Source organism: Aquarana catesbeiana, linkage group LG03 (assembly GCF_042186555.1).
Source record: "Aquarana catesbeiana isolate 2022-GZ linkage group LG03, ASM4218655v1, whole genome shotgun sequence".
Classification (NCBI taxonomy): Eukaryota; Metazoa; Chordata; class Amphibia; order Anura; family Ranidae; genus Aquarana; species Aquarana catesbeiana.
This window is the reverse complement of record NC_133326.1, coordinates 235,117,858-235,144,437: the sequence shown is the minus strand read 5'-3', so window position 1 is coordinate 235,144,437 and position 26,580 is coordinate 235,117,858. Positions and strand designations below refer to the sequence as shown.

The window sequence follows — 26,580 nt, the reverse complement described above, 5'->3', positions numbered from 1 at the left end:
AGCAGAATGCTGTATTTAAAAAAAAAAAAAAAAAAATCACTACCATACATAATATGCGTTAGCAGATTGCCTTGATGGTAGATCCATTTAAGATAACCTGTTTCTCAACTAGCTTCTTCAGGATCAGTTGATGATCTAGTAGGCAGACAGGCAGGCAGGCAGGATTGTGTGAAAGCTTGTAGGTAGGTGAATTTCCTAAAGAATTATTCCAGTTTTTAGGTAAAAACTTATCATCCCCTTTCACAAATTCAACACTATAATATATAAACTTGTGATGTTTCTCATTGCCTGGTCTGCACAGATATGGACAAGTTTTGCACCCAACTGGGAGTCAATGACTTGGACTAGTGGTGGCCATTAAAAACAGTAGCCCACTCCATACAGATTTCAGCAACATAGATGATGGTGGCTCAAAGAAGTATGTTTTCCTGGACCTGTTTTTTTTTTTTTTTTTTTTTTTTTGCTGTGGTGAATAATGTAGTCAATAATTGCTTTGATTTGAATAAAGGGGCAGTCAGTCAGACCAAGTTGTGAAACAGATGGCTCATATAATTTTGCCTGGTCAGAATTTGCTAAATATCACCACAGACCTTTTGTAATGTGTTTTTCTTTTTTTTTTATTATTTAACTTATGAGCAATGCTGGGTGATTGTTTTTATTTTCCCAAATCCAGTTCTATTGCAGTATTTGGCAATGTTGCCCATTTGGTTAAGGGGCAGAGAGAGCCAACAGGGAGTACTGTTGCAAGGAGAATATGGAGGACAAATGAGTGCAACTTGATGGTTTTACTATTTCTAATTCAATAATAAACATGCATGGTTATCCGTATTGGCAAATTCACCCAGTATGCAAGTATCATGTTTGGCTTTATCTGTTACTGCAAGTATTGTTAATGGCATATACCTAGTTACATACCAAGATGTCAAATGAGCATGCTGTGCTTTTGTGACGTAGAATACAGAGATGGTCTTAATAAATTGTGATAGATAAATGTCCTGCACTTAATTCTAGTGCCTCATGTACAAAAATGGTCATGGCAGTGACTGTACCACCAGTATCTAGGTAGATGAATCATTTGCCATTCTAACAAGTGGATGACTGGCCATCCATTACTGTTTCCTACCCAGATGGGTCATGATAGATGTCTGATGTTTGAAGGGTGAAGAAGACGGAGAAGTGTATATACTAACTTTGCACAGTTTTTGTTGATAAGTTTTCATACAATTATTTCCTGGTCTTTCCATAGTCTCACCTTCAGGCAGTTTCTACATCTTGTCCACCAACACACCTTCATAATAACTGTATGTATGTGTTCCTTCAGTTGTCCTTTGGGCTGGATATATTATAGACCTGATCGGCAGCCAAACAGCCAACTGAAGGGGTGTTCTATAGAAGGCAGATGATGCTGCTGCTGTATGGGAGGATTGTCAATCTACAACAGGAAATGATGTTACTGAATCTGTATGTAAGAAACCTTGGAACAGAGGTTTTTGAAAACTCTGCTGAGTGAGACATTACTTTGACTTTAACCACTTTACCCCCTTTCTGACCAGAGCACTTTTTGCGATAGGGCACTGCGTCGCTTTAACTGACAATTGCGTGGTCGTGCGATGTTGCACCCAAACAAAATTTACATCCTTTTTTCCCCACAAATAGAACTTTCTTTTGGTGGTATTTGATCACCTCTGCGGTTTTTATTTTTTGCACTATAAACAAAAAAAGAGCGACAATTTTGAAAAAAAAATGCAATATTTTTTACTTTTTGCTATAATAAATATCTCCAAAAAATATATTTTTTTCTCAGTTTAGGCCGATATGTATCTACATATTTTTGGTAAAAAAAAATCGCAATAAGCGTATATTGATTGGTTTGCGCAGAAGTTATAGCGTCTACAAAATAGGGGATAGATTTATGGCATTTTTATTATTTTATTTTTATTAGTAATGGCGGCGATCTGTGATTTATATCGTGACTGTGACATTATGGCGGACACATCGGACACTTTTGACACTATTTTGAGACCATTGTCATTTATACAGCAATCAGTGCTATAAAGATGCACTGATTACTGTGTAAATGACACTGGCAGTAAAGGAGTTAAACACTAGGGGGCTATCAAGGGGTTAAGTGTGTCCTAGGGAGTGATTCTAACTGTAGGGGGATTGTCTCACTAGAACATGACAGAGATCACTGCTCCCGATGACACGGAGCAGTAGATCTCTGTGATGTTGCTAGGCAGGACAGGGAATGCCTTGTTTACATAGGCATCTCCCCATTCTGCCGCTCCATGACATGATCATAGGCCTCCGGCAGACATCGAGTCTGCAGGACCCGCATGCACGGTCACATAGTACGCGGCGCGCCCCTGCCCACAATGCCGCAAATTAAAGGGGACGTACCTGTATGCCCATTTGCCCAGCCGTGCCATTGTGCCAGCGTATATCGTTGTGCGCTGGTCGGCAGGGGGTTAAGCTCATAAGTACAATGATCCATAGCAACCAATTAATTATTCTGCCCATTACTCAACCCAGTCCAAGATGAAGTTTGATTGATTACTCTGGATTACATCACTTGGCATTTAATAAAAACTCTTTGTAGTAAATAAGCCCATGCATTTGCTTTAAAGGCTAAGTTCACCTTTTTCTTTTCTAAATTCCAGCCCATATGTACCAATATAGCATTAATTTACTTCTTTTGCAAAAATAAAACAGATTTCTATTTATTCTACACTCACTTACCTTACTCTCTTTTTAGATTGTTAAAACACTGCTTGATTACTTTTGCCTTACTTCCTGGTCATACTTTAAGTCATGACACAGGAAGGAGTTGACCATCTGATCTCATTAGCACACACTCTGCATCATCTACCCTCAGCTGGTCAATGCCTTCCTGTGTCATGACCTAGAGTCTGTCCAGGAAGTAAGGCAGAAGTAATGGAGTAGTGTTTTTAAACAGCCGTGGAAAGAGAGTGAGGTAAGTGTGTTTGGAATAAATGGAAAGCTGTTTTATTTTTGCAAAATAAGTACATTAATGCTATATGGATACATGGGGGAGCTGAAATTTAGAAAAAAAAAAAAGGTGAACTTAGCCTTTAAATACATTTTCAAAAGAAGATGATAAAATAAACATTTTGTAACAAAAAAAGTTACCTTTTAACTTTCAAAAATATTTTAGCAAAATTACAGTGTTTACTTTGGGGAACAACAAAGAACTTTGTATAGGAATGTTCCAAGCCCAATGGGCATGGATTTTCTTTTACCTAAAGCATTCCAATGGGTGTTCATTTTTATTTCCGTGCCTACAGTGAAAGAAAGGAAATCTGGATTCTGATTGGTTTCTCTCACCAATATAGATCATCATTTTTGTTCATTAATAACTGTTGTACCCCATTTGTGAAAAAGTTGTATTTTCCATTTCACCCAAGTAAACCAGAGGAAGGAAAAAGATTTTTCTGCATCTGTAAAACCAGTGACCAGTTTGTTTGATGCTATCCATGTATTGCTGCTTGCTCTTCTGTTGCTGGCTCCTTTACTAGTGATACCAAGATCATGTTTATTTTATAACATGCTTTGAAGAAAAGAAAACAATGTATGTGGTATATTGTTGGATGAGATCTTAGATGTGCGAGTCGTGATACAATATGTAACCACTTGTAATACAGTGGAGTTAAATTTAATGGACCCCATAAAAACACTGAATCTTTTCACAAGAAATGAACATATGTGCGTGGCCAAATACTTCTTGATCGCCTATATTAAAATCATGTTTCTAACTGTTCCTTATGCTGAAAACACGATCTGCGTCTGGAAATAATTGATTTGAAATTTTCTAGCATGTCTTTTTATTTTGTTTTCTTTTACTAAAGCTTCCTTCGTTTATTATATTTTTTCTAAAAGCAGAGATCTCTGTATTTCATTGCAAATATTGTTTATTGTACTTTCAGGATGTGCCGTATTTTTGTTGAACTGAGTAATGGAATGCGTCAATGAAATCTGAAAACTGACCTGCAATTACTTGAGAATTCTAGGAGACAATGACATGATTGTTGTGGGAAAGTCTCCAAATGCTAAAAGTATGCTCTGCAAACGTATACCAAAGGCTTATGTGGGAAGGCAAATCAAAGTTGTAAGGAGATAGAGCCAGTGCATTCATTTTGTTTACTTTGGTTTTCACAGTCTGCCTGCTTTCGCTGAAAAACTTGCTTGGAGCAGACTGTAGCAGACCTCTCTCTGTTTTTTCATAATTGATCAGGGGATGACTGCTTTCCCTGAGGGTTAAGACGTGGCAACTTTTTCTGTTTGCTCAGCATCTCAATGCAGTAGTTCAAACATTGTTCACACCAGCTGGCAGTGTAATGCCATATGCACATCTTGTCAAAGCAACTGTTGTCATGGATACTAGACACTATCTGGGAAACCAACTCATTGATTCTGTTCTAAATTTCATCAGAATTTTATTGGATTTGAATCTCTGTTATTTTAGTGAAAACTATTTATGTTCAAATTTGAGAACACTGTGGTATGAAGGATGTTAATTAAAACTATGGGAACTGAGAATATGACATTTAAATGAATTTGCATTATTTTAAAGCAGAGGACCAAAAATGTCCACGTGGTATGAAAGTTTCCTAGTCTGCAATTTAAAATCCTCTCTTGTAATCTCTAGGGGTAAGTCAAGTATTCTAAAACCGTTACAAGTGCCTGTTTTACCATATTTATTTTATGCCAGGTGCCTGAATTGTGGGGAAATAATCAAATCCTTTCTACTGAGAAAAAAATGGAGGATGTTTACAGGTATATGTACCACAAATTCTATTGCCATTATATGAAGACTTGTTCCTGTGGCACCACTACTGTCCAGTTTCCCACACCTGCACACCACATGTAACCCAGGAGCACTGGGTTGTACCATTGTAGGCAATGGCACAGATCTGATATCTGTGTTGTTCAATTATAATGCAGCGCTCAAAGCAGCTAGTCAGAACCCAAAACCTATTTAAATTGCCTCTAGTATTTAGACAGAAAACAAGACCATGTCACAAGATCTTTTGTGTTTTATTCTAAATATCAGCAGCAGCTTAGTTTATAAGTTTTCTATGATGACATGTTGGATTGCATTCTGGGGAATATTTGTTTTATTTAGCATTTTGCCTCACGTGTGCACCTTACTGATATACATTGATTTAAGCAGCTGCCATTTTTGGGTTAGATGCACTATATAGTACAGACGTAGACAAGCTAGACACTCCAGCTACAAATCCCTTCAGGTCTTTGCCTCTAGAAGTCATGCCTGTGGCTGTCAGTCTTGCAGTGTCTTTTGGGGTTTGTAGTTTCTCCACAACTGTAGTGCCGGGGTTGGCCTCCCACTAATGTTTTTGAGTGTGCTCTATGTGGAGTGGAGGGATAGTTGTTCTTCACAGTGAAACCATTCTATGGAAAGCAGTGTTTCTGATTTCATGATCTTCTGTATACAAATGTGAACAAAGCCTAACATTAGGTAATGTTAACTTTTTTGGGGGGGGCGTGTTATAATTGTATCATTGATTTTCTGTCCTTCCTATTGTTATGGCTGATCTGTGTAGTTCACAGTCCAGAATCCTCAGTCAACAGTATTCCTTCTTGAAGATGATGCAGAGTTGACCCAAAATATGAGAAGAGAGAGAGCTGCTTTGCTATCAAACCGTGCCAGATTTAGTAGATAATGATCTAAACACTGCATAAAATAGCATAGAAACCCCCTACAACAGTGGTTCTCAACTCCAGTCCTCAGGACCCACCAACAGGCCAGGTTTGCAAGATAGCTGAAATACATCACAGGTGATATCACTTGCTGCTCGGTGATTGTAGTATTCTAGTCTGAAACTCCCCAAGGTAATACTTAAAATCTGGCCTGTTGGTGGGTCCCGAGGACTGAAGTTGAGAACCACTGCCCTACAAGGTTATTGGTGTGCATTGTCACTTTTCTGTCAAGACGTGTGAATAACTAAAATACCCAAACATGCAAGACTGTAGGAATTTGGATATTGTGGCATACTCTGTTTGACACAATATCCAAATTATGCCACAATATGTAATTGGACTAAGCAAAAGCATAAGTACATTAGCATGTATTTGTAAGCTGCAGCTACAAACCTTTTGAATGTTCAGGAGCTTTATGGAGCCATAGCAGAACTTGCAGCATCAGCTGCTCTGTATCCAAATGGAGAAAGCCTAAACGCTCCTTTAAGTTAGAGGGTCTTATCTGTGCAGATGTGTACCCAAAGGGACTGGCACGAGACTGCATGTGAGTTACAGCACAAAGCCTGCTCCCTATTGGTTGCAGTTTGCAAACCTAATGAGGTGGAGCTGCTACTGTGTGGCCATGATACCTTAAAGTGACAGGATGCTTGGAGCTTTATATAGGGTATACATAGTGAGTTTTTTTTTTTTTTTCTTCAAGCCCCACCCTGTCAGAATACACAGATCAGTGTTTACAGACAATGGCTGATTGCTGGTTTTCCTTGCTGGTATATGTAAAGCCAGGAAGTGAAAATTACTGTTCTGACAAAGAGTTTGTTGGAGTGGTTGAGATAATTTTGTGTATAAAAGGGTAACAGTGGCAAAATCGAAATGTCAGTTGTGAAAGTGTTGTCCCTAAGATTGTTATAGTTAGACATTAAGAGAAATATGAGGTTTTTATCAAGTGTTGGAAATAGTACCACACATGTAGTTTACTTAGTAACATAAAGAACATTAGCAAAAGCGAATAGATTGGATGCAATGACATATGTCTTTTTAAAATGTATTTCTTATGCAATTGGCTGCAGCGGTCCAATGATCAGTGTGTTCTGGCAGTGGAGTTCCTATGAGGGTGTAACTCCCCCCAAAATGCTATTTATATTGCGCTCCTGGCAGTGTAGCTTTAGGCAATTGCCTAGTTGGCCTTTATGATAAATACAGCATATATCCCATGATATAATATCCCAGGGTTTGTTTACACCATCAAGTGCATGTTATAGTGTGCATAAATCACGCGTGACAGTGCGTGGTGCAGTACACTACCCTTTTTTTGTAACCTAAACTTCATTTTAGTCTATGCAAAACTACATGTTGTGTTGCACTAATGCACATTATTGAACAATTCTGTGCATTGCGCTGCCTAAAAATGCAGCATGCCTACATTTTTCCTCAATGCACACCAACACACTAATTTGGTGTTAAGGAGACACATAGGCAGCAATTGACTTCGCTGTGTCCTTGCAGTGAGCCTGTGTTGATAACTCAGATTAACACAGCTTATAGCATCTACTGTGAACGAGGCCTAAAACTTTTTAGTTTTCCTGTTAATTCCAGTCTTGAGACATGTGCAAGATTCAGACTCAGCCCACGTTCACGACGGTATGACTGGTTATGTGATTTTACAGTTCCAAATCGCATGACAGGTCGCAGCCTATTGTCAGCAATGGACCCATTCAAATTGGTGCGACTCCAACTTTGAAAAATAATTTCCTGCACTATTTTTTGTGATTTCAGGTGTGACTTGCATAGACATCTGTGCATGAAGTTGCATAGATGTCAGGCAAATCGCACCTGAAATTGCACTGCCCTGCAACTTTGAAATTGTGCTACTTCAAGTGGAGTAGCACAATTTTAAAGTCGCATTTAGTGTCAACCAGGGCTAATGTCTCCTACTGCTTGCACTGCTCATTTGTATTCAGTCAAAATGAAAGGTTTTTCTCAGGATTTTTTTTTTTTTTTTTTTTTTTAGGTCATTGAGACACTTTGCTAACCCCAAAATAAAACTCACAGTTTGGGTGTAATATTTCCGCCTCTGTCTGTTTTTGTACTGAAGAATAACTTAAAAAATGTGATGCTGGCTGTTTCCATCTTGCTTGTGGGCATGTGAAGCCCACAAGCATTGATTTCCTGGATGCGGTGAATGCTGTTCATTCACAGCTTGTTCACAGCATGATCATTGTTTCCACACTGAATCTTGGGAAGCCTGACATTAAGCTCCCAGGAGACAGTGCAGCGCCAGGGAAAGGCAATAAACACGCCTACTCCCATGGGAGGAGAGACAGGAAGTGCCACAATAAAGTACAATATAAAGGTAATTACAGCAATAACAAATTTTTTCGTGCGGCATTTGAACATCTATGCAATTAACTGAAGGGGGTAAGATTAAGTTAAAAATTTGAGTGGAACCCCGCTTTAAAGGCACACTAGTATGTATGTAAAAAAAATAAATATTTTTATTAACAGCATAAAAGCATTAGACAATACAAAGAACATACAAATATTAAGATGCAGAGCATCTAGAGACCCATAAACAACACAGGAACATGGCATACAGAGAGCTATCCATAATACATTGTTGGACTACCTACCATGGACGCTTGCGTAGAAACCTGACACGTTTCAGACTAATGTAGTCCTTCAGAGCTTATTCATATGGGTAATATTTCTTAAAATTATTTTTTCAGATGAACATCATGATACTATACAGCATGGTGATTCCTGTTAGATATGATGGTGTGCAAATAAGCCCCACGGTGGACAGAGTTAGGGAGTGCCAACATAGGGTCAGAATCGTATACACAAGGACCAGGATGGGGCAAAAGCCACCAAGAAAAGCACCTATCAGTCACATAGTCTGTCTTTCTCCAAAAAACATCTCATCAGACCAGCAGCTTCATGCAGCCATGATGTTACATATGTTCATCTGTGAAAAAATATTTTAAGTAATATTACCCATATGAATAACCTCTGAAGAAGGACTATATTAGTATAAAACATGTCAGGTTTCTACGCAAGTGTCCATGGTAGCTAGCCCATCAATGAATTATGGATAGCTCTCTGTATGCAATGTTCCTGTGTTGTTTATGGGTATCTAGATGCTTTGCATCTTAATATTTGTATGTTCTTTGTATTGTCCAATGCTTTTATGAAGTTAATAAACATATGTTTTTTACATACATACTAGTCTGCCTTTTAAATTCCATGAGGGGTTTACTGTGCAGTTTTTGCACTAAGTTCTCTTTTCTAATACAAAGGGGAATAGTTATTTCATTCTTGTTGTTATGATAGGTTTTCCTCCCTTTCACTTCTGGGACAATTTCACATACATGTTAAAATGTACGTTATGGACTTAAATGTACTAAGGACTGTCCAGACTTTGTTTTCTGAAAGCAGGGGACCTGGAGAATTTAAGAATGAATTTAAGAATGTCCCAATTTGTGTGTGTCGCCGAATATTTCCACTCATTTTTTTTTAAATCTAGATTTTCAGTAAAAATTTCACTAAAGTAGTTTTAGTCTATATAATCATTTCTGTCGTATTAAGCAAATAAATAAAAAAGTGATGTATTATATATTTTTTACCCTATTTGACGTTAAACTAAAACAAAGATCTTAAAATGACTCTTCTACCTGTAATGTGTGTGTGGATATTTTAATCTGTATACCGGAATGTTATGTCTGTGGAAGTGTGTTATACATGTGTTTGATTTTTTGGCAGTGTGTAGAAGAGATCCATCTGAATCCATTCTACAGCATGTATACTGTACCAAAGCCAACTGCAAAATTTGAAAACAAACTTGCAGTCGCTATTGCTATTTTTCCTATAAGCTTTTTATTGCCACCCAATTAATTTAATTACGAAGAACAAGCATGCGCAAGTTCAAACTAAATTTAGGACTTCTGATTTGCATACTTGTTTTATATCATAGAGTATTAAAATCTCTGGGCCTGCATGATTGTCAGGCAACTAGGATTTTTTTTTAAATGAAGCATCAACAATGGTCTACATATTTCTCTTCATACAGATTTTCTTTGAGTGAGCTCCAAAGTGAGAAGAAAGGTCTTCCTGAATGCATGATTTTGCAACCAGTTAGAATTTAGTATGTTGTAGTGTACACCTGAGAGAATTGTCCTTTGTTGGCCCATGTGTTTAGAAATTGATCTTAATGTGTGACCTGCATTTATCAAGTGCAAATGTATAGTGTCAACAGCGAGAGCGAGGGTAGAAAGGATTATTACATTACTTTTTGTAACATAAATGTGTTATTGTTAACTGTAATATTGTTTCTACTTGACTGTTATTTTTGTAGAATGCACTTAAAATTTGTAAAGCAATTCCTATATGTTTTTTTTTTTTTTTTTTGTATGTCTAGGCTCTTCAAGCAGCAAGGCAACTTCTTTTACAGCAACAAACAAGTGGACTAAAGTCTCCAAAGAACAGCGAAAAACAAAGACCACTGCAGGTATGCTTTATTTTATTAAATAATTTTGACCTATGCATATGAAAGTTTTATATTTGGGAATTTAGGAAAATACATCATCTTCAAATTACATGTCCTCTCCTGTATAAATGCACATGTGCCTGACTCATTCACATGTATTCTAATATATGTACATTAGTTGATTAGCCCCAATAACACTCTGAACATCATTATTTTGCATAGTCAATAATCAACAGTAAGACAATCCTTATATAATAGATTCTGGCCCCAGAAAAACTGGGGAATAGGAGCACAGAACTATATTTTACTAAATGGAGGAACAATAAGCATTTGACAGTTTTTATTGTAAAATGGAAAAATAGGATTTTTTACTTACCGTAAAATCTGTTTCTCTGAGTTCATTGACAGACATAACCTTCTTTATTCAGAACGGTAGGGTTATATCATCTCCGCAGGAGTAGGACTAGGCAGAACAAAAAAATACAACCCCTGGCTATGCCCATGGGCTGTCCTCTGTCAGTATATAACATATATCATCATCAGTATATATCATCTCTACGCTGATGACACCCAAATCTATCTCTCCATCTGTCTCCTCACGCATTACCAACTTACTAGCAGACATATCAGCCTGGATGTCACATCACTTCCTCAAACTCAACCTATCCAAAACCGAGCTCATGATATTTCCTCCCTCAGGTGCCACTTCCCCTGATTTCCCTGTCAATATCAACGGCTCAACTATCAACTCATCTCCCCACGCCAAGGTCCTAGGTGTAATCCTGAACTCTGAACTAACCTTTCGACCCCACATTCTATCACTATCCAAAACTTGCAGCCTCAATCTTCGCAACATCTCCAAGATACGCCCCTTCCTAACCAATGTCACCACAAAGCTTCTAATCCACTCCCTGGTCATCTCCCGCCTCGACTACTGCAACTCCCTCCTCATTGGTTTACCTCTAAATAGGCTATCCCCACTTCAGTCCATCATGAACGCTGCTGCCAGGCTCATCCACCTCACAAACCGCTCAGTGTCTGCTACACCCCTCTGCCAATCCCTCCATTGGCTGCCACTCAGTCACCGAATTAAATTCAAGATACTAACTATAACTTACAAAGCCATCCACAACCTGGCCCCCAGCTACATCTCTAACCTAGTCACAAAATACCAACCTAATCGTTCTCTTCGCTCCTCCCAAGACCTCCTGCTCTCAAACTCCCTTGTCACCTCATCCCATGCTCGCCTTCAGGACTTCTCCAGAGCCTCCCCCATCCTCTGGAATGCTCTACCCCAATCCGTCTGATTTTCTCCTACTTTATCCACTTTCAGATGATCCCTGAAAACTCATCTCTTCAGAGAAGCCTATCTGGCCCCCACCTAACAACTGTACATTTATCTTCTCAATCAGCACATCACCCACAGTTATTACCTCTTGTATCTCTTGACCTTCCCTCTTAGATTGTAAGCTCTAAGGAGCAGGGCCCTCTGATTCCTACTGTATTAAAGTGTATTGTTTTTGTACTGTCTACCCTCAAGTTGTAAAGCGCTACGTAAACTGTTGGCGCTATATAAATCCTGTATAATAATAATAATAATATAACCCCCTCCCTGCTCTAGGTATTCAGTTTAGTAGCAAGCAGTAATAGAAGTATCAAAAAACTCCATAGAGGGGTGGGTGCTGTGTCTGTCAATGAACTCAGAGAAACAGATTTTACGGTTAGTAAAAAATCCTATTTTCTCATTCGTTCATTGACAGACACAGCCTTCTTTATTCAGAATGGTAGGGATGTCCCAAAGCAGTGCTAAACATGAGGGGTGGGACAGCAAAAAATCCCAAGGCTAACACAAAAGCCAACCAGGTAACAGGAGCTTCATACAGGACAAACTGGAACCCAACCTGAACGATACCCCTTCAAGAGGGATTAGACCCTCTTAACAGCAGCCTGCAAAAAGCTTGTGGCCCAAAAAAGGCACCCGCAGATGCCAACCCATCCACTTCGTAGAACTTGTGAAAAATGCGCCACGAACGCCTGAAAACAGAAGGCCCAAGATGCACTTGGCGCCCCGAGAAGAATGCGCTGTAACAAGGAAAGCAGGAACCCGATTCCTGACAGAATAGCCCAGAGTCATCATCTGTCTGATCCATCCAGAAGAAGGTGGCAACAGAAGCAGACAGCCCCTTTCTTGGCCTGTCCGTGAGTACAGAGAGCCTGACCTCCAAAAGACTCAGTGGCTGGCAAATACAACCGAATCCCCCAAACTACATCCCGGGCAGATAAGGCAAATTCCTTGGAATGTGTTGCTAGGAACACAAGAAAGGAAACACAATGTCCTTGTTTAAATGGAAACCCAGGGACAGAACTATAGAAAAGGTCCAAGCACCGCTACCCTTTTTGACACCTTCTGAGCAGAGGTGAAAGCCACCAAGAGGCCACCTTCCGAGACAGAGTAAGCAGTGGAATCTCCTTATATTTTGAGACAGGGAGAGAGAGAGTGGCTCCTGGAGAACCGAAAACACCAAGTTCAGATCCCACAGCAGTAGAAAAAAATGCACCGGTGGAAACAGATGTCTAACCCCTTGAATAATGGTATGCAGCAGGGAGCGCAAGACCAGGGGATGCTGAAGACGACCACCCAGGCTGAACCCTCCATAAATGGGGGTTGGAATTGGAGCCACCTAGAAAGAACAAGGATGAATGCCTGCTGCTTCACACCTGGATATATGCGCTCTCCACACCCGGAAGTTAAAACCCTCTAAAAGATGAACTCCCTAGCCATCAACAGTGTCGGAACTGCCGCACCTGGCTCAACACAGCCAAGCCGTTAAGACCAGTGACTCTAAGGCAGGATGGAAGAACGGCCCTGGGACCCTAGATCCTTTCCCAAGAGGCAGTCAACAAGGAACGCCGGCGACCAGGCACACCCGGTCGGTGTACCCAGACCAACTGGACCCATCCGGGGATAATAGAATGAACCCCCGCAGCCGTAATCCTACGTAAAAGCCACAACAGAAGCTGGAGAGGAGGAAAGGCATAGGGAAACGTCACTGGCCCCATGGTCCACCAGAGCTGCCAGAGCAACCCGTGACCTTACCAGAAACCTTGGTACCGTCCAGTTAAACCAGAATGCCAAGAGAACCACCTCATGAGTGTCCCAGCGGGAACAAACCCAAAGAAACACGGCCCACTGAAGGGCCCATCCGTGGTCCAACCCTCGCCAACTGAGGTATCCGCCTGTCAGCATTCCACTCCTGGAATGCATACGCCAGAAAAGGGCCGGACGAAACGTCTTTCCCACCGGGGAATACTGGCAACAGCCAGGGCCGCCACAGCCTATTTGACCCGTTCTGGTGAAGGGCATAAGCCATTGTGGTTGCCTAGTCTGACTAGAACTGTAACGGGAGCCCCTGAAGTCAATCCGTCCATGATCCAGACTTGGCCTGATCAAGGATATTACCTGGTAGTCCGGATTCCACCAGCGTACAATGACCCTGAGCAGAGCTCAGTCCCAGGACATCCTACCCGGACCGCCTGCCATTGGTGGTCACCCTGTTTAATACAAGGGGAGAGAGGATTTAATCCTGCCGAAGAACCGGAGAGCGAGCCACCAGACCTGGTTTCCTAACGCAACCCAATCCAATTGTCCGGAGACCTCTGGCATTTGTCTCATGCCAGGATCTCCCCGAAGGGAGCTTGCATGGAACTGTGCAAATGGATTTGTTTCAAAAAGGTAGAAACTCTCAGACCCAACACCCACATGCAGGTCCACAGAGGGCCTACCTGCCGGACAGAAAAATAAAAAATGCAGCATGCAACTTCTGGACTTTGTCCAAGAGAAGAAAACATGCTGGCCAGAGCTGAAGCTTGGACTTAGATAATCCAGCGTTCTGGAAGGGCCCAAGCAGACTTCAGATAGTATAGATGCCTACTGAAATCAGTCAAGGTCTGTATAGAAACTACATTGCCGCTCGGGGTAGCCGAGACGTGGCAGAAGATCGTCCAGGCAGCCAGGACCGCAAACCCCCACAGATGCAACCACGCCCGATCTGGGGCCAACACCTCGCGAATACCCGAGGAGTGGTGGCAAGACTATGCGCTGATCATGCGCTGCACCACAGCAAAACGGAGGAAGTGCTGGAGTCGGGCACATAGCGGAATGCGTAAACAAGCATTCGTGATGTCGATAGAAACCAGAAGGTCCCCATGATGACGGTGTGCTACCGCCGTGCTAATGGACTCCATCCTGACCTTCTGTACCCACACAAGGCAGGTCAGGGCCTTAAAGTGTTCCCGACACAGGAACCGTGACAACCACACTCTGCAGCAACGGGGCTTGCACATTCCCCCTGCGGAGAACAGCAAGCAGTCTGGCAGTAGACGCCCATTGGAAGTATTGACATCCAGGGCAGCCCCCAAAATACCTGTCTAAGCACCACTGAGGAGACCTTAGAAGCTCAGCAACCAGGGGAACTACGGCCAAGACTCGTAGCTGACATACTGCAGTGCCTAGACCATAGGTCCTGCAATGCAGCAAAGGCAGGGGAATTTCCAAATGGGTACCTCACAGCAAGCGTTTTTTTTTTTTTTTTCAATCTTCAAGGACAATATTGTCAAGATAAGAGGGAAAAGGGAACGCTTTCGCAATGCAAGACGCCTTATGAGGTATCGGCTCTCTGCCGCAGCCACTGCTGCATCCCCCATCTTGAAAGGTTCCTGCACAGATGTAATAAGCGTGATAACCAGCGCTTTTTTGTGCCCTACTGCAGTCATCCTCACTTCCTGACAAGATAGGGAGCGTGGCCACCACCCCGCAAGGTGGGCCACGTCCTCCGAGCCCTATAGGAGACAGAGGGTGGAGGAGAGGGCAGGGATGCCATATACTACGCTATATGCCTAAGCTCTACCCCAAAAAACACAGGGGGGGCCACCAACTGGAACCCCCCTGCCCGGAGTCCACATATGGGATGTCGACCGAGGCCCCTCACAGGGGGCGCAGACCGGGGGCCCCTCACAGGGGGCGAAAACCGGAGCCCCTCGCAGGGGGAAAAAACCGGGGCCCCTCACAGGGGGCAAATACCGAGGCCCCTCACAGGGGGCAAATACCGGGGCCCCTCACAGGGGGCACATTCCGGGGCCCCGCACAGGGGCACAGACCGGGGCGCTGATCCAGGAGGCCACAGAAGCCGTGGCCCAATAGGCACAAAAATGCGGCCCAGTAGGCCGCAAAAGGCGTGGGCTAAATTTTGGCCGCGAGCGCGTGGCCCACGGTGGGACTGGAGCCGCGGCCTAAATTTTCGGCCGCCAGCCGCAAGTGCAGTAGGCTGCAAAGCTGGGCCTAAATTTTCGACCGCCGGCCGCGATTACGGTAGGCCGCAAAGCCGGGCCTAAATTTTCGGCCGCCGGCCGCGATTGCAGTAGGCTGCAAAGCCACGCCCTAAATTTTCGGCCGCTGGCCGCGAGAGCGGCCCCCCCAGGTGGTAGGCCGCAAAGTCGCGGCCTAAATTACAGCAGACACTCGCCTCCCAGGCCCAACCCTAGATGCCCCCCCAGTAACAACCCAAAGGTGTAAAAGGGGAACCATGTCCCAAAGCCCCTAGGCCGGGACCCTGGGCCTCACCCGGGATGGGGGGGAGGAAGGGGGTGGAGGAGAACCCCAGAGTGACCGACCACCCCAGGGAGTACCCACGCCCCACACCACTCCGGGGAAGGAGAAGAGGGGGGACCCCTTACTTACCTCTTCAGCGAAAAGTGCGGGTAACGCTTCCAGACAGATCCCCTTGCCACCGAAGTGGCAGGGCTGTCAGCTATGAGGAACGCTGCGACACAGGCTGAGACCCGGTCATATGCAACCTCGCGAGACGTTTAACTCGCAGGGCCAGCCCTTGTCCAGTGGGGCTATGTCACGGCCGACCTAGCGCATAGCTGTGGTCTGCGCATGCTCGCTGGCCAGACTGGGGTGACCACTGGATCAAGCCTCCAGCCCGTCGCCCAGCCAAGCCCAGCAGTTGATTGTAGATCTCACTGGAAAAAATCCAGGAAAAATAGAAAATAAACAACAAAAATATTCCCAGGACTAGCGATCCCAGCAGGGAACTAGGTCCTTACTCCTGACTAGGCAGAAAAAAACTGAATACCTAGAGCAGGGAGGGGGTTATATACTGACAGAGGACAGCCCATGGGCGTAGCCAGGGGTTGTTTTTTTTATTCTGCCTAGTCCTACTCCTGCGGAGATTATATAACCTTGCCATACCGTTCTGAATAAAGAAGTCTGTGTCTGTCAATGAACAAATGAGAAAACATCTCTACAATTCCAGGTACTAGCTTTTAAAGCAGCCCGTAGATTATGCTACTTTCTTTCCTTCCTTTCAAAGAAAATTGGATGTCAGTGTTGATTGGCGGAACCCCTCCCGCAGCACTATTGGCTTCTGCCAGCGGGGAGCCTTCCCTGCTGGAAAAACACAGTGATCACTGCTGGCGGCCATAGCCGCCAGCAGTGATCGTATGAAGAAATGCAATAAGCTGGTTGTACTAAAGCTGAACAAAGGATTGACTACACTACAACCAGCCTGCTCATAGATCAAATCTCAGCCGGCCCCTGCTGAACCAGCCAGGATTTGAGCCAACTATGGCTGACTTAATGGCATTTATCCCATTAAAGGAATCCTCATCCGATTACAGAAGGCCCAAATAATAAATGATATAAAATGAATTGCTATGAATAAAATGATTTTTACCTAAGGGCTTATTCACATAGGCACACATATCCCTACAGGGTGAATAGCCATGTATTTATCATTTTGTTCTAGCGCTGAGCTGTGTGCAGGCAGCCTATGTATGTGAATGTATATGAGGCAACTGTACAGACTCACTCGCACAGCCAAGTTTGCCAAGGACAGTTGCATAGCTCCCAGCACAGAGCCTATGCATCCAGTGCTGTGCACCTATCCCTGTATATCTGTCAGACTCTGCTTTGTGAGCGAGTCCACTTATATGGGCTGCCTGCATGCAGCTACAAGCTAGTACAAATAGATAACCAAACAACTCTTCAAACTGTACAGGGCTCTGTGTCCATGTGTATGAGCCCTAAAGTCTACTAGAAAATGTGTGCTACATTAGTTTAGCGACATGTTAACCTTTTATGGTGTCCTGGTCCAGATTTATTTATAGTGAGTACTGAGTATTTGATAGATGGTCCAGGAGATTCAGGAGTTGTACAAAGAAGAACAGAGTTCTCAAACCAGCTGTCTGTGTTTTGTGTTCGATATATTATTTGGGCTCTGAAAAGGTAGCTTCCCATCGTATCTAACATTTTATTACAAAAAAAAAGTGCTTTAGACATAAAAATTTCAATTTTTACCCGCAGCTGAGTAGTCACTCCAGTATACTCAACTTGCTTTTGGCAACATCTTAATTCATAACTTTGGTTTTAAATAATACAGAGAGTAAGTGAAGAACTGTCTCCCGAAGGACAGCATAAAACTGCTGTCAGAGAAGTGTACCTGTTTTCCCCCTCTATGAAGTGGAGAATACTCAGGCACTGGCACAAATTGAACTTTGAATGTTTAATTTATTATCTCTGGAAGGATTTTTATATGAATAAAGTGATATTGTAAGAAAAAAGCAAAATGATAGATGTTATGTATGGCAGCATGCTTTTGGCTGGTTTATTTTTTATGTTTTACAGACTTAAAAAAGTTCTGATACTAAATTTATATATAAAAATGTGCTTTTTAAGCAATATATTCGTTTCCACAATGTGAGCTAGTTAAGCACACACCTTCTATTAAGTCTTCTTCAGATTGCTTTAATTCTACATTGAGTTTTGTCAGAGGTATGAACGAAAATGTTAGGTCCTCCATTTGAGAGTAGATAGCAGAATTATTCGGACATTTATAAATACTTCAAGCAGTATTAAACCAAAAAGCAAACACTTATTATATTGCAGCTTACCAATCCTTAAATGTGATGGCTGCATTAGTTTTCCTTTTTTAGGCTTTCTTTCTTTTATGTTCACTTGGTGATCTGGCCAGTATTGTTTTTCAAAAGAGCAAGCACTCCTCCAGATATATCAGTTACAGGGATGTGACAAACAATTTAACAATGGCAGAGGTGCTTATAATGATCAGCTTTTATTTATTTTAGTACAGCCGTTATCCCCAAAAGAACAAAAACTATTGCTCTAACTGCTTATAAAGTATTAGCTGAATTTTGGCTTCAGTGTGTTAGTGTATTTAAATCTGCTAGTACATATAACACTCCCCTCCCCCCAGATTAACAATTCTGCTGCCCAAAGGTGCCCTCTGTGCTCCTTCATCCAGAGTGGGGAAACTCTAATACAGGATATGTGTTACTGGCCAGATTACCTGGTGGCCACAGAGGGAGAAAAAGCCTGGAAAAAAAAGAAAATGTATGCAGTCACCACATCTAATGATTGGTAAGCTGCGATATGTTCCATTTTTTGGTTTTGAGTTTAAAACCGCTTTTAGTGTACTGTTTTCATGTTGCATGTATTGGCAGCGTTCAATTATCCTGCCAAGTGGAAAAGTGACAGTAAAGATCAGGTTGATTGGAAGGTTTTAGTACAAAGGACACTCGATTTAGAACATATCTCTGTAAATTAATTCTTCTTTTATTGACTTAAAAGTATGAAGACATGTCACTCTTTATAAATCAATTGATTTATTGTCAGATTTATTAGAATGTGTTTGGTGTCTTTATCCTTTATTTGTTGGTTCTACAAAGGTTTATATCATAACATATGGCTTATTTAATAATACAGTGCAAAGAGCAATGCTGTGCTGTAACCTTGAGCATCCAAATATCATTTTTTTAACACTCAACTGTAGTTTGATAACTGGCTTGTGATTGATTGCAAGATTTTCATGTAACACTGCTTCTATGTCCTGTTAGATTTTATATATATATATATATATATAGCTCGGTTTGTGTGTTTACAGATGGAACTACATATATTATTATTATTTTTGGTAGTTAGTGCTCACTAGTTTAATGCATGCAGCAGATTATCTTTTAATATTGCAGTTTGAAGATTTACCTATAAGGAACAAATATATATTGGTGGCATTAGCTCAGGAACCGCTACTCAACTTCTGTATTTTTGTGGTTCATAGCAAGCTGCTAAAGCCTTATTATAATATCAGGAAATCTGGAGCATGTTTGTAGTGTTGCCTACAAAGTTATAGGAGTTCTTTTCACATTTGGTTTAAGGTAACTGTATAAGTATAATACAATACTGTTAAAATTGTTAAAAAAAACAAAAAAAACCCTCACGATTATTATGAGTAATGATAAATGACAATGTATTGCATATCCCTGGAATTAAACTGGTTAAGGCTTTACCATCTCACATATATGTCCCATATTTCAGAGCACAGTTTCCTTGCTCCCCCAAGCACCCCAGAAAAGCACAGGTCTTCTACTAATTACAGAGGAGCACAATGTACACTAGTGGCTCATGGCCTTAAAGAGGAAATAAACCGCAGGGTTATTTTATTTTTTTTTTTCCCTCTGACCTGCAAAGTAAAGGCATAATGTGCGTATGCATCGCATACTTGGCACATTATGCGAAACTTACCTGCAAACTAAGCTTAACTTCGAACAAAGCCCTCCCGTGCAGCAATGTTAATGCTAAGACGGCTGGTCCCCCTTGGTCTTCCTTCCAGGTTTGCGGCCTCAGGCTACATAAGTGGCTGGGGAGCGCGATGTCGTCACTCCCGGGCATGCGCGCAGGAGCCGCCGTTTCCGGCACGGGCTCTAAAGATCCGGCACTGTAAGCCGGACCTTCAGAGCACATGCACCGATGATGTCATCAGCTGCATGCACTCTGAATATCTCCTAAACTGTACAAGTTTAGGAGATATTGACAGTACCTACAGGTAAGCCTTATTGTAGGCTTACCTGTAGGTACAAGTGGTAGTACAGAGTTTACTATCACTTTAAGGGTGTGCTACATTACCATAACATATGTCCACTTGGGTTCATTAATTAGATATACTACCCACTACACAGTCTGCAACTGGTACTGGTACAATGGCATGTGCCCCAGAATGAATGCTTGCCATTAGACTAAAGCTGGATATTTTCTCATTGTGCGTGAGAACGGGACTCCCTCGTGCACGTGCTTTCTCCCATTTACACCTGTGAGTTTTTTTCTTAATGTTTGTTTACTTTATATGTGCTCTACTGATAAATGATTTACTGCAATATAAGGCTCTGTTGCTCCTTTCTCTGCTTTATATGTGTTTTAGATTAACTAAAAATGATCCGATCAAAATGACCCCCCCCCCCCCAATCTGTAATAGAGTTGGTAGCATGTGGATGTGTACTTAGTGATAGCTATCATTTGTTTGGTATACAGGCATACCCCACTTTTAAGTACGCAATGAACACCATCAAAATCAGGCTCACTTATGCATAGAAACCAATGAGCTTCTAACCTCAGCTTGTTCAATTAAGCTTTGGTAATAAAACCTGGAAGCTCATTGGTTTCTATGCAGAAGGGAGCCTGATTTTGCACTTTCCAGCTTTAGTAAATAAGACCCATAGTGTACTTAAAAGTGGGGTATGCCTGTATTGTATTACCTCCAGGATTACATCTAGATCTATATTTTATTTTGTTTTTATTTATACTTATATTTATATCTATTTTCATGTCTGTTGCATTGATAGTATCGTTATCTATTTTATCAATTTTGGCTCTGATGACCGATTCCCAGTAGCAGTTTGCTTATAGACACATTGGGGGAGATTTACTAAAACTGGAGAGTACAAAATCTGGTGCAGCTGTGCATTGTAGCCAATCCGCTTCTAACTTCAGCAAGTTCAGTTAAGCTGTGACAATAAAACCTGAAAGCTGATTGGTTTCTATGCAGAGCTGCACCAGATTTTGCACGCTCCAGTTTTAGTAAATCCCCCCCCCCATTATGGGATATTTCCCTTAATAACAATAAAGAGAGTTTATACTTTACGCAGGAACGCTTAGGATGGTTGTTTTTATTTTCTTTTGCAAGCAGGAGATGAACTGGTAAGGATTTCTTAATAATCCTTTTTACAGTTCATTGAGCAAATTGTTTGGCTTGGTGGAGCTACCAATACATCTTAATGACTGTGAAGTCCTTTGACTTTATGGAGCTAGTTTGGAAAACAGATCTTACTAATGTGATTTTATTGAAGTGTATAGGATAATAACCATTTGAGGTTGAAGTGTAGGCAGAAACATTTATTGTGGCATTAGTTAGGTACCAGTAAGTCATTTCAATGTTTTGTGGCCCACTGGTGGCTGTAACTTATATGTAGCCTCTGACGCTGATGTCTCTGCTGCAGTTCCAGCAGTTAAACTGACAGTTAGGGCTAGAGCACTAGCAATTTGCAACTCCCCCATTCAGAAAATGTCTTGGTTTCTTTTCAAATAATTCATGGTGTTCTGTGGTTGGACAGGGGGGGATTGTAACATTCAAACATCCCTTGTCCAATCACAGAATGTCTTGTGAACTAAGGTCTGCACAGTGAGCGACCTGCAGTGATAGCTGTTAGGGGTGCAACGGATCGTCACTGATCCGTGATCCGAACGGTTCAGCCTGTTCGGATCAGCACACATGCGCTCCGCGGAGCGCGCCGCCGCCTCGGCCTTAGGAAAGGCCGTGGCTTTGGCCTAGCTCCGGAGCGGCGGCCATCTTGGTACACCCAGCGTCCGTTTACCACGTGATCGCTCCGTCAAATGACGGAGCGATCACTTGTAAACAAACCGGCGTCATGTGATGATGCCGGTTCCTCCCTCCCCTCTGTATACTGATCTGTACAGTGGAGGGGAGATATCAGATGGCAGCAGTGCCAATACTCTGCTATACCCTGCTAATACTCTGCAATGCCCTGAAAATACTCTGCAATACCCTGACAATACTCTGCAATACCCTGCCAATACTCTGCCATACCCTGCCAATACTCTGCCATACCCTGCCAATACTCTGCCATACCCTGCCAATACTCTGCCATACCCTGCCAATACTCTGCCATACCCTGACAATACTCTGCCATACCCTGACAATACTCTGCAATACCCTGACAATACTCTGCAATACCCTGACAATACTCTGCAATACCCTGACAATGCTCTGCAATACTCTGCCAATACTCTGCCAATACTCTGCCAATACTCTGCCAATACCCTGCCAATACTCTGCCAATACCCTGCTAATATATTATTACAGTGGGGGAGATTTTTTGTTTTGTTGATCCGAAAATTATTCGAACCGTGACTCCTGATCCGAGGATCGATCTGAACCGTGAGTTTTTTGATCCGTTGCACCCCTAATAGCTGTGCTTTAGCCCCAACTGTCCTTTTCACTGCCAAAATATCAGCGGTGAAAGCATTGTCCAAGATTGTAACACTTTTCAAGAAAAAAACAGCCACCAGCGGGTCAAATATCATTGGAGGTACCTTATTAGTACCTAGCTATTGCCCCAATAACGTTTTCACCCACACTTCAGCTTTAATCTTTTTGTTTTCTTTTAAGTTTTTTGAAGGGCCTTTGTTTAGTGTATTTTGTGATGTGAGGACAGACTTTTTATGGTCGTCTGTTGGAAATCCATCCAGTGACTGTGTCATATACTGTAGAAGCAACACACTGTTTAGCAGAGGCATGGTTACATTTTAGTTGAAAAAAGTTAAAAAAACTCACTGCAAAGCTACTGGCATTTTCATAACGTTATTTTAACGTCCAGTGTGCATGAGGCCTTAAAGGTACTGCATCAGTCAAATATTAGTGTGCTATAAGGAAAAATTAATCCATTTTGTTAACTCACTGAAGATGCAATTTTCAGATTTCACTCTAGTGAAAAATTTGTGTTTCTACTTTGATTTAGAAAATGTGGTCACTGCAATATACTTATCTTGTTTTATGTAAGGAGGCCTGCAAAATTGTGTTGCCTAGCTGATATTTAAGTAAAATTCACTGACTCAATATGTTGTCTTATACAAAAAATATGGTGTTCTGTGCATGAAGTAAGTTTCCCGAGGACATTATTTTATGAAGGCTGGGTTCACACTATTGCGAATTGGATTTGGGTTCCCCACATCCACTTAGCAATAACAGGAGATTTTGTTCGGCTTTCTATGGAGCCAGTTCACATATTCACAAAAATTGGGGCTAAAATCAGACCTGGAATGGTGAACGGGGGCGCACCGGACCCCCCGCTGTGAGCCTCATGTGAAGATAGTGTGAACCCAGCCTTAATGCATTTGGTGTATTTGTAAAATGTTATTTAGTGCATTTAGAAAACTGTTGTCAACCACCTAAGTCCCCAAAGCCTTTCCTCCCTATGCTTACTTTAGTTCCATAGGGGGAGATTTACTGCATGGTAGCCTTTAACTTCAGTTTGTTCAATTAAGCTTTGATCATGAGGCCCCATGCACACTGGAGGTTTTTTGACGTTTTTACAGCAGCTGTTTTTGGCTGTAGACATTTTTTTCCACAGTCATTAAACTCTCTATCATGTTATCCTATGTGTCCATACACATGCTGTTATAAGCAGTTTTGAGCAGTGGCGTTTTTGAGCAGTAAAAAAAAAAAAAACTAGTGGATTCTGAGAGACGTTTTTCAGCTGTAAAAATGCTCTAACGCTGATAAAGGCTCGAAAATGTCGCTCACCAGTGTTTTTTAACGTTTTTGATCCATAAAAAAAATATATATACCGTATTTATCGGCGTATAACAAGCACTTTTTTCCCCTTAAAATCAGGGGAAAATCGTGGGTGCGTGTTATACGCTGATCCCCACTGTCTGAGCCAAAAAAGACTGAGAGCCGCCGAAAAAGACCGAGCCGAGTGCTCGCCTCCACTCGCAGTCATGCCGCCCCACCTCCCTGCTGTTTCAGAGGGGATGAGAGGAGCGAGTGCTGCCGAAAAAGACCGAGCCGAGTGTACTGTGTACTCGGCTCGGCTCCACTTGCAGTCCTGCCCAGCTCCTATGATGGACATAGCACAGGTCCAATGGCGGGACTGCGAGCAGAGCCGAGTACACAGTACACTCGGCTCGGTCTTTTTCGGCTGCGCTCGCTCCTCTCATCCTCTCTGAAACAGCAGGGAAGCGGGGCAGCGTGACAACCCGAGTACACAGACTCGGTGGCAAATTGAAACAAATGTTGCAAACAGCACACGACACTGGGAAAGGCTGCACTGGGCAAGGCTGCAAATGGACACTGTTCATTCTGCAATGATGGACAAGGCTGCAGATGGACACTGATAAGGCTGCATTGATGGGCATTTAAATGTAAGTTTTTCTCCTTAAACTTCCCTCCTAAAAGTTTTTTTTCCTTAAAATCCCCTCCTCAACTTGGGGTGCGTGTTATACGCCGATAAATACGGTATATATTTTTTTCTTCTTCAACAAAAAAAAAAAAATGCTAAAAAACTCTAACGCAGAAAAACAGTAATAAATGCTAAAAAACACTATTGCAAAGACGTTGAAAAAAGTTGAAAGAAGTTGAAAAACTCATTGCAAAACTTGAAAGATTTCTATTCGGAATTGCACTAGATTTTGCACACTGCAGTTTTAGTAATTCTCCACCATAGGGTTTTATTTGTTTAGAGATGTCACCATTCCACACCCTATACCTTTTAGCTTTTATTGGTTAACCTGTGTATTATGTGTTTTTTTTCCTTTTCTTTTTTTGGAACCTATAAGGTTTTAATATGGTAGTGGTTTGAATACATACGTTTGTATTCCCAGAATTTTAGTGACAAATAAATGTGTCATTTTAAAAAAAAAAAAAAAAGCATTTTCCTGTAATGGATGGAAGGTACTTAGGAGAAGTGTATTAGCCTTCCACCTAAGCACGGTTAACCTGCTAGCATTTTTCCTGCTTTTAATTGTATATTTTATTCTTTGGAGAATGAAGACATTTTTTTTTATATTAAAAAAAAGAAAAAATATATATATATAAGTACACATGTGTATAAGTGTACATGTTCTTGATTTAATACAGCTTGTTACTTGACTAAATGGGGTTATTTAAATTACACATATATTCACGAACAGTATCCTAATACACAATTGCATTTATTTTCTTTCTTTTTTTTCTTTCTCATATATGTAGATTGAAGCGCTTTGCCCAGTACTTCATGTCCTCTAAGCCATTGTGCAGAATAATGTTGATTATGAAATGTTCAGTGATCACATTCCACTTGTGACTTGAGTACCCATTAGCACATCACCAATGCAAACTAATCCTTGCAGAATGTGTTTTAAGTAAGACTATGAATTTTTTTCTGATAATTTTACTTAAGAGATGTACATTAACAAGTGTTACATGAACAAAACTAGTTTTATAGGATGCATGTTACAACACTAATGGGGAAATTCATAGTTATTTTTCATTTGCTTTAACAAAAACAGCACTTGCAACATAAATACATTAATAGATAAATAGAAAAATAGATGATAGATCATATCCATATAATATGGTTATTCATACATTTTGAAATTTGTGTATTCTGCCTATACGCTTTAGGGTGTAGAAGTGATTGGATTTTTTACTACAACAGCCTGATAGTATTTACACTTGGAGTACACTTAACTTTTTTATATTGGTACAACTGTCTTAGAGAAGTTACAGAGTAAAAATGTCTTTCTGTGGCTTATGCTGTTTGTTAAAGCGGACCTTGCATAAAAGTGCAAAATTCACTTATTTCCCTGTTGCAGAGACTGCCTAAAACCTGACTTGTACTTTAGTACAGTGTTCTTCACCCAAGCAGGAAATTACTTTTTTGGGGTTGTTCTATATACCAACTGTGTACAGAATGCTTCCAGGTTGCCATATTGCATTGAATTTTACAGAAAATGACAATACTACAGTTTCAAAATGGAAGGTAATTTTAAATTTAAAAATAACAATATTGATGGTCTAGCAATTGTATATGATATATTATTTTTTATTTGTTTCTACATAAGTGGAGTTATGCCCTGTACACAAGGTCGGACTTTCTGAAAATGTTCAATGGGAGCTTGTTGTCGGAAATTCCGACCATGTGTAGGCTCCATCTGACATTTTCTATCGGAATTTCCTTCACGCAAAATTTGAGAGCTGGTTGTCATAAATTCCGATCCTGTGTACACAGTTCCGACGCACAAAGTTCCATGCATGTTCAGAATCAACAGAAGAGCCGCACTGGCTATTGAACTTAATTTTTCTCGGCTTGTCGTATGTGTTGTACGTCACCGCATTCTTGATGTTCGGAATTTCTGACAAGATTTGTGTGACCGTGTGTATGCAAGACAAGTTTGAGCCAACATCCGTCGGAAAAAATCCATGGATTTTGTTGTCGGAATGTCCGATCGTGTG

At 41.5% G+C, this 26,580-nt stretch overlaps 1 protein-coding gene across 24 annotated transcripts in view; it reads left to right on the top strand.

The window, feature by feature from the left end:
- The window catches only part of FOXP2 (forkhead box P2), a 437,363-nt gene that overhangs the window by 215,183 nt on the left and 195,600 nt on the right, over nt 1–26,580 (top strand). For 23 of the 24 annotated variants that reach the window (XM_073619859.1, XM_073619860.1, XM_073619857.1 and 20 more), the window contains one exon: nt 10,151–10,240. In XM_073619859.1, coding sequence (XP_073475960.1) covers nt 10,151–10,240 — 90 coding nt within the window. Of the gene's footprint in view, nt 1–10,150; nt 10,241–25,360; nt 25,488–26,580 lie in introns of those variants that run through there. The other variant, XM_073619879.1, reaches the window with a different exon arrangement.